At 42.8% G+C, this 8582-nt stretch overlaps 2 protein-coding genes across 6 annotated transcripts; both read right to left on the reverse strand.

The window, feature by feature from the left end:
- Positions 1-1554: 1554 nt before the first annotated feature.
- On the reverse strand, positions 1555-3412 carry snx10b (sorting nexin 10b). 4 transcript variants are annotated; one of them, XM_083989272.1, is made up of 6 exons: positions 3315-3412; positions 2921-3007; positions 2723-2823; positions 2497-2598; positions 2090-2305; positions 1555-1984 (listed from the first exon to the last, which is right to left on the reverse strand). In XM_083989272.1, exons 1-6 carry the CDS (start codon positions 3345-3347, stop codon positions 1942-1944), a joined length of 582 nt encoding a protein of 193 aa, XP_083845398.1. In that variant the 5' UTR covers positions 3348-3412; the 3' UTR covers positions 1555-1941. The 4 variants fall into 4 exon arrangements, with proteins under 4 accessions (XP_083845398.1, XP_083845395.1, XP_083845396.1 ...); XM_083989269.1 differs by having other exon boundaries at positions 1555-1989; XM_083989270.1 differs by having other exon boundaries at positions 1555-1989; positions 3324-3386.
- Positions 3413-3619: 207 nt separating this feature from the next.
- cbx3b (chromobox homolog 3b) lies at positions 3620-7844 on the reverse strand. Of its 2 annotated transcripts, none has more exons than XM_083989131.1 (5): positions 7628-7844; positions 7048-7188; positions 6782-6938; positions 6224-6381; positions 3620-4892 (listed from the first exon to the last, which is right to left on the reverse strand). In XM_083989131.1, the coding sequence occupies exons 1-5, from the start codon at positions 7714-7716 to the stop codon at positions 4772-4774; spliced, it is 666 nt and encodes a 221-aa protein (XP_083845257.1). In that variant the 5' UTR covers positions 7717-7844; the 3' UTR covers positions 3620-4771. The 2 variants fall into 2 exon arrangements, with proteins under 2 accessions (XP_083845257.1, XP_083845258.1); XM_083989132.1 differs by having other exon boundaries at positions 7613-7843.
- Between the last annotated feature and the right edge of the window lie 738 nt (positions 7845-8582).

The raw sequence follows: 8582 nt of genomic DNA on the forward strand, positions 1-8582 counted from the left end.
CCAATCGATCTGATGGGTTTGAATGTGTCAGTGTTGTCATGGCAGCAGCATAGCAGAGCAGCACTGACAGGCCAGGCTACGGCGGCTCAAGGTTAACAGCCAGTGGACAAGAGTCACAGACCATTAAAACAGGAGTCAATACTGCTGGACAAGTCGGACTAAAACCAGCAATGTAATGACTGTGAGCAGCAAACAACACTTCACTGATACAATGACCCGTTAACAAGCACTAAACCATAAGGCACAAACAACAGACTCAACAATACTCAAGTGTCTACACAGGCTATTAGGTTTAAATGTCTGGATCTGATTATAAAATACCCACAGAGCACCTTTTGCATAGACACATCTGTCAAGGTGACTAAACAGTTAGTCTGGCAATGTTTGCGACACATACAATATCATTGTAGCAAAGTTTGAACTGAATGGATCAATTTTTACTTGTTTTTTTTTATGACACAACAGACTGATGAAATTATCCATCACAGAGTGAAACTTTCTACAAGACCCTAATGAAACCACATAAGTGAAGGAAATTGTTCCAACACCACTATACTGCACACATGTGTGTAGTACGCTCACTTCAACCCTTTTTTTCCCCTGGATGTAATATTAGAGGTATAAACCCTTCTGAATGTCCTCCCAAAGCAAACATCTGCAGCACTGACAGCCTCGGTGCACGTGTTTGAAGGTGCAGGGTAATGCTGTCCTACATCATTAAGCACTGACAAAGAAGACATATGCATTTACTGCATTAACATACGAGGATGCGCATGAGCTCACATACACACCCACACATCTCCAGGAGAGACACCCCCCCCATTCCCCCACATACCCACCCCCCCTCTCCCTCTTCAGTTTGACTGTGTGGGCTTTCCTACTGTCCAAATTGTTCTGCTGCTCAGAGCAGTGCAGGTCTAAGGTGACATCATCTCCATGCCCCCACCCCCTCCACCCCCAACAGACGCCTTTTGTCCGCTCTCGTTCTGAATTTATAATGAATATCACAGCGGCTACACTGAGACAAAGCTAATCTAATTAACTGTGCAGATATGTGACTTTGCCGTCACTCTGTTTTTGTGGTCATTACCTCTTGCTGCTCACTGTGGGAGCTCGTGTGTTCACAACTCACACACACACACAGATTTGTGACTGTGGTGAAAAGACTCGCACACATACAAAGTGAAAGTGACAGATAGAAAAGGTGGCTTGTCAGTGCAGCTGGCATTTTGTTCAACGGGGAGCAGTGTAACCCCGTCTACGTGGTGGCCCTCTCAGACAGGAGCGAGTCCATTGGCGTCCCACAGGACTTCCCTAGCAGCCACTGCACCTGACAAGGGGGCTGTCTGAAAACTCTGCAGAGACCCTATTACACATGTCACACTGCTAAGCACTGCAGTGGCCGCCGGATGACAAGCTTGCCACACCGTACACTTTATTAAGAGGGGACGTTCAGCCACAGGGAGACTTTACCCTGTCACTGCTTAAGATATCACATTGTTATCTGCACATATCTGTCCTGTTTCACATTATAGATGAATCCATGATGCTTTAAGTGTGTTTATTAAGCAGACAGATACAGCAGGTACAAATAGATGGATGCAACAACACTGCCATCTTCAGGCAAATTGTTGCAACCACTCTATAGCTGTGCAGACACAACATAACTGGTAAACAACACTATGGATTGGTTTGATATGTGTTTACTGTACAGGTTACAAACTAACAAGCCTAAATTAGAGCATAATAATTTAGAGGAAAAATTGACAATATGAGGGGGTAACAGGCGACTTTCCTCATCACACATCCACAAGGTTGTATGGGGTGTAGGTGTATATGGACTCCAACAAAAAACGTTTTCATATAGAACCAAACAAGGAGCTGAGGGTTTCCTCCTGGCTGGTTCCCATGAGGTCGAGTGAAGCGCAGCTCTGTGCCTTGTTAATCGGCAAACCTTTCGTCCGAGGCTCTGGATCTCGACACTCTGAGCTGGAGCAACAAGAACAGGAATTAGGAAATAGTGTGTAAATTCAGTAAATTCAGTGTCATTATTTTAGGGATCGAGGCAGAAAGTATGACATTAGAGTACCTGTCTGAGTCAGAGTCACACGGGCAGCACATGCTCAGGTCCTTTTGCAGATCTTCGTCATAGTGGAATCTTCTCAGGCCGCAGCTCTGGACGGCCTGCGCCACAGAGTAGTGAGTCCTTCCCGCAGCACAGGCCTCTATCTTAGACACACTGAGGCCCGATTGCAGGAAAAGGTGCAAGCAGCTGTCCGACAGCAGCAGAGGGCTCTGGACAATCCTGTAATAAACCAATAATAAACAAATTAAAATTCCTGTAAACATTATCTTTCATTTTGTGTATTGGTGATGTGGAAACAGCAGTCACGTGGCCAGCTGGTGTTTATGGAAACTCTGATTCACCAGTTTTGTTAAGTGTGTTTGTAGTATATCAAAGTTCACAAGCATATTGATCTATGAGGTCACTCTTACTGTTCCAAAAACTTCTGGAGACCTTTCATCCGTTCAGTGATCTGTCGGGCGTTGTTCAGGCTGAAGAAAGGATTTTTGGGGGGCAGCACTGGTAACTGGACCCTGCAAAGAGACACAAAACAGGAACCACTGAGCAAATTCATTTCAACATGAGATTTTAAAGTAGCCTAAATGTGTTTTAATTTTCCCTAAAAGATTTTTTTTTTTTTTTTTTTACAATACTTACATCAGCAGTGAATTTGCTTGTAGTTTTTGCCTGAGCCATACAAACTCACTGTACCTCCTTCTCACACTTGAGATCTTCTTGGTGAAGCACACGCTGTCAGTCTACAGCAGCACACACACACATACAGTAATACAGTAAGATCCACCGTTTAAATGCAGAGAAACAATTAAAACAACTTCCGGTTATCATTTTACTTACATGTAAACAAATCTCATAGTCTATGAAGGCATGCCAGAAGTCATTCTTTTGTATCCGCGGGTCCCGCACCCAGACACTGACGACCTGCTGCATGGAGAAGACAGGACAGCCACTGAAACACTGAACAGTTATAGAAAAAAGGGGAAGTTTTTATTGTCGGATAGAGGAAGTGCTATGACCAATATGACTAAAGTCAGGATTGGAAAATCCCACCAAATATCCTGAATTGCTCAGAATGAAAACTTGAAAGCTTGCTGTCAGTCAAGGCTGTATAAGGATTCAAAGTTTCTGAATGCAATTTGTAGCATTTTACAGGTCCACCTTAGATTACATATCAAACTTTGTAAACTACCAGATTTATATACAGTATATTTATTTATAATTGCAGACCTACCTGACTCACAAAGTTTTCAGCTTGTTCTCTCATAATTCAAATTTCCTGAATCTCAATCCCAGGAGTGAAGCCAGGTACTGCTGCACTTAGCGTTAAGCCGGTGCCTTTTATTTCCAGTTTTACTGTCCATGAACAAAGGTTTCAAAATAAAGTCACAAGACTGAGATTAGCTCCTCCCCACTTTAAGATCAGCGAATACCAAACCCAGAGCTCATCATTTCTTGAAGTGATGTTCCTACCTCTTGATTTGATGTGAAAAATATCTAAAGGTTAAGAAACAAAACAAAACAAGGATCAATAGTGTCACAAAAAGGTTTCTTTTATTCACAGAGACTTCACAGATCCATGGTCAACAGTTATTATAGTAGTTCAGTAGCAGGTGTGTTTTAGGAGGTTGAAGGTTCAGCTGAGTGTCCCATAACAGTCATGGGAGATATGTCGAGTCAGGACATACGTAAGCCAGTATAACTATTGGAAGACAATGTCCTCCATAATGGACAGTCTCATATTTAAAGTGCTACATTTACAGTAACAATCGTATTTGCCATTGTTAGGTGCACAAAACATTTTTTTTCAAATGTGTGTAAATCTTATTGATTTACTTAATACATTACGTTTTTATTGAGAAATTATTCAAGGACCTCATTTTGTGTAAAAGCACCAAATAATTGTCTTTTTTTTTTAAAAAGAAGGAAAAAAAGTTATAATTCAATACAGATGAGAAAGACAACATTTGGTCGGTAGCAGCTGATTGGGGAAATTTAAGGTGGGCAACATTTCAAAATACTTAACATCAACCACAAGGGTCATACAGAGACACACCTCGCACAATACAGGTTCAAAGAACAAACGTTCCACCAACATGTCTACAATCTTCAGCTCTAACCAAAATCTAGATGGACTGGAGGTACAGGTTGGACAGCACTTATGTCCCAAACAGTGTTGCTATACCAGATATAAATCACACACTAAACAGTCAAAGGCCTCCCCCAGTGGGAGATCCTTGTGGCTAAACAGGACTATATGTAACAAACTACGATATAACAATAAATCTTAAAAACAAAACACATGTCCACAGTGATTGTGTCAGCTACATGATGACACAAGACCAAAGCTGCTACAGGTTAGTCTGACCTCAAATCAGCTGCTCCACGCAAAGGTTAGTTTTGCTCTCCATCGCAGCCTCCACAAAAAAAAAGGCACAGTGACCTTTACTGAGCACCACGGGACTGAGAGCCCTTAAAATCCATCTCCGCTGAGGCGCTCGCTCCCACCAGAGTCTGGAGCTCCACCTGCTGCGGGATGTAATTTTCACAGTGTGCCTCTAATGTCAGCTGAAGGAGGACACACGTTGGAGGTTAAACTAAGCTTTAGGTGAGAGCGCAGCTGTTTACCAGTTTTTCTCCGTACACACACACACACACACACACACACACACACACACACACACACACACTTCACTGCTCCTCGTCTCCGCAGTGCCAGGTCAGCTTCTGCTCGTAGAAGTCGATGACTACCTGGGGACACCTGGCGCTGGCTTCGCGGGCCGGCAGTAGGGCCACGTCATCAGAGTTCTTCCTGCGGGGAAACAAACAGCAGAAGGAAAACATTTTTAAAAAAGGCTGTCTCCTACTTTTAATGTACGGTATGCAAGATGTTTGGGTGGAAGCTGATTCCTGCCAGTTATTCTCACTTAAAGGGACTAAGCAGCTATTTAGTATTCAATTTCCACAAAGTCTGGGGACAGCAGAGGACAGTTTCTATTGACATTAAGCCTCTTGTAACGATCAAGCTCCCAAGCACTAGATCTTAGAGTTCCCATAATGCATAGCTGGTTAGTGGGGTCCTGTTAGTTTAAAGAGGAACTATGTAAGTCCGGTCACTTTTCCGCTGTTTTGTTAACCCTTGTCCTGACCATGTGCATTTGTTTACAACAAAGCCAGCGAGAAAGCAATCAATAGAGCGAGAGACGAGTGCTGGGACATCAGGGCGGTTGTTTTTCAGCCAAGAGACGCAATAAGTGACACGCACGTGGAAGGCAGAGAGCCTCCATGCTCCCTTGGAACAAGTTAAGCCATTTATTAAACCATCACTCCAATTCCCACTCTAATTAAGGTAAAAATGTAGCTTAGTTAAGCTACAAATCCTGCATAGTTCCTCTTTAAGCACTGGATGAGTAACAAGTTAGATGTTTTCTCGGGCAGAAAACACTGCTGCTACAATGCAGCAAAGTCATCCAATTGCAATCATATCTTTTTTTGACAATGAGCAGAAATACTTTTACATACATTATAGACATTCATAAGAAATGTTTGCATGCATGTATTCAGCTGCACTGGTTAAAGGACTTCTTGCCATGTTTGGCTTTTAGACACTGTATACATGCTACATATCCACATCTTTTTGTGATGCTACATTTCTGTGAACTTTCTATAGTTTCCAAGTCCAAAATGAGATCAAAACCCTAGACTACATTATGGAACTGTTTTCACAGGGTGTGTTTCACTTCCCGTGACATGCAGATTTTAAAGCTGCAATCTGCCGTTAAACATCCTGTTATGACCATACAAGACATGTTTGAACGTGTTTTAGTACGATTTAGTACTCCATAAACAACTAACCCAGGAAATGTTTTCACTGGGTTGTCAATAGCAGTGTTGTCAATAGCAGTGTTGTCATAACTGAGCCTCCTTAGTAAATGATATATCCACATTACATGTTTGACAATTTTATACCAACAACAACAAGATGTAACACCCCTCGTAAAACCTAACGCCTCCTGCTTTGTCATCTTTGCCACAGTCTGAACATGAGGTTTGAACAAGTGCGACTTTTACCGTCAGGCAAACATTTACCCAACCCCTGGCTTTCGTTCAAGGACAGAGAAAAAAGGGAAGCGGTGCAGTTACCATTTGACGAGGAACATGAGCTCTCCCTGTCGGTCTGTGGAGCCGATGATGCATTCAGGCTCGAGGTAAGTGCTGAGGTTAGTGGGTGCGTCTGGCTGCTCATCATTTGGCTTGAGGACGTCGCTGTCGCTCTGCAAAGTGTGAGCCTGCCGCTGAGACTGCATACAGGAGGCAGAGAGAGAGAGAGAGAGACAAAAAGGACAAAGGTTCAGCAGTCAGGAGAAAAGATGACATCCGCGTTTGAAGACAGACTTCATTAGCTGTGTGTGTCTCCCCATGTGAAAAAGGGAAACTAAACTACTTTCACTTTCATGGGTATTGTGAAACTAACCACATTCACATGCCATTTAGCCTCATTCAGCATTACAACTGTTAAAATTAGGAACACAGTCTGCCATCATGGTCTGATGCACTGCACTATGTTACAGTAAGTATGATGTAATAATGGGATCCCCCCCCCCCCTTTTTTTTTACAGATTTAGGTGCAGATCTTCTGTAAATAACATGGAAACAACTACATCTCCAGACATGCCAGCACTGCTGCTCCCACATACTCACAATTTCCGTCTCCTGCTCTGTCATTTCTTCTTTGGGAACAAACTCCTGTTCATTTTGCTCTTCCTCATTTCCCCCTGACAAATGCATGTTTCTCAGGAACTCTTCAATTAGCTCAGGACAGTCCAGATTGTCCTGAGGCTCCCACGTGTTTTCTGCACTGTAAACGTGACACACTTTAATAATCATGCAGAAACAAAAAAAGAAGAACAAAAAAGAAGAAGTAAATTGTAAAACACATATTTGTTTGATTCTGCAACATCACTCACTCTGTGAAGCCTTTCCACTTCAGAAAGTACTCCACTCTCCCATTAGAGACCCTACGGCGGATTATTTTTTCAACCACAAACTCCTGGACAACTGTGGTCTCCTCAGTCTTCCTCTGCTTGGCAGTCTGCTTCTTTCTCATCCTGCCATGGAACAGAAGCAGGAAATGGATAACAACCAGCCTGCTCTACCGTCTGCCCATTCACATACAACACGAAAACACAACACAAAAGTGTCTATTTTGTTTTTTAAAACTCCACACTGGCTTCAGAAAATAACCACTCTACCCACAGGATTATTTAGCACTACAAGAACATTGGCAGTGGTTAGTGCTCAGCTGTGCCCTTCAGACAATGATCCGTAGGCTTAATACAGCGCTCCACCTGCTGTTTTGTTTCCACATCACACCACTACTCCAGTAAAACGCAACACGTTACTACCTACACACGTGTGCTATTCACTCATACTGTTAGTTAGGAGTATATTGTGCAGACAGCAGCTTGTAAACAGGAGTGAAAACGTGTCTGTGTGATGCACAGCGCGCTATAATGAACAATATGCACGTACGCTCTCGGTGTTTACTTAATCTCGGCGGACAGCCTGCTGCTCCGCTCCGCTGTGCTCCGCTGTGCTCTGCTCTGCTGTGGAGCCTGTCGCTGGAAACTACACATGCACACAGCGCCTGGCGATGCCGCTTTGTGCGCAAAATGTGTCGTTCGTCTTGTTTACATGAGCGAAACAACTTTTTCATGAATGACTTCAGATTAAAGATGGCCGTGGATGCTCGGAGGAAGTGGTTGCCAAGGGAAAAGGTCATGCCAGGAAAACCGGGAGGAGACGACGGGGACGCGCACGCCGCCGACCAATCAGAGAGGAGTCCGCTCGGCCGTCCCCCCACACTCCCACCCCTCCCCGTCCAGTGGTCCGGAACAGCCCTGCCACCCATGGGCGTCAGCTGGGTATGGCAGGGGACCGTGTGCGCTTGGCACATCCTCGCTGGCATTAAAGACTGGCACAAATGTTTTATGCTTTGATCTCTTGGATCGTTGTCAGTGGAGGCAAACATGGAGGCGGAACATTCATTTGGAGGCTGCAACAAGAAACAAACAAACAAAACAAAAAACAGCAAAGCTCTCCAGATTGTAAACAGATTCAAGTGAATCCAAAAAGTAAACAAACAAATGCCATTATAATAGTAATAAAAATAAATAAATAAAACACAACAAAACATAAATTATAAAATATAATCATAGGATCACCTTTTGGTATTAGATGCATCACCATTTATATCATATTATATTATATTATAATTTATATAATATATAAATTATGATCTTAATGTGTTAGTACTTGCTACAACACATTTTTTTCTTGGCTACATTTAGTTTGTCATTGCAGTTACAATTTACTTACATACACGAGTCAGTTAAATCAAGTCCACTATGATAATATTAAAAAAGACATTTTATGCATCAGTAACCACATTCAAAATATCTATAATGAAAATATTATTTCCCAGAATGGGGCAATTCTGCAA

The sequence above is a fragment of the Trachurus trachurus genome (assembly GCF_905171665.1).
Source record: "Trachurus trachurus genome assembly, chromosome: 16".
In the NCBI taxonomy this organism is placed as follows: Eukaryota; Metazoa; Chordata; class Actinopteri; order Carangiformes; family Carangidae; genus Trachurus; species Trachurus trachurus.

Excerpts from the sequence above, each read along its gene's own strand:
- cbx3b (XM_083989131.1), bottom strand. The coding sequence starts at position 7,716 with ATGTGTAGTTTCCAGCGACAGGCTCCACAGCAGAGCAGAGCACAGCGG. Across the intron at positions 7,189-7,627 it reads AGGCTGTCCGCCGAGATTAA|GATGAGAAAGAAGCAGACTG; the intron begins GTAAACACCGAG and ends GTTCCATGGCAG. Across the intron at positions 6,382-6,781 it reads CAGAGCAGGAGACGGAAATT|TCTCAGCGGCAGGCTCACAC; the intron begins GTGAGTATGTGG and ends TCCTGTATGCAG.
- snx10b (XM_083989269.1), bottom strand. The coding sequence starts at position 3,347 with ATGAGAGAACAAGCTGAAAACTTTGTGAGTCAG. Across the intron at positions 2,599-2,722 it reads CAAGCAAATTCACTGCTGAT|GGTCCAGTTACCAGTGCTGC; the intron begins GTAAGTATTGTA and ends GTCTCTTTGCAG. Across the intron at positions 1,990-2,089 it reads TGTGACTCTGACTCAGACAG|CTCAGAGTGTCGAGATCCAG; the intron begins GTACTCTAATGT and ends TTGTTGCTCCAG.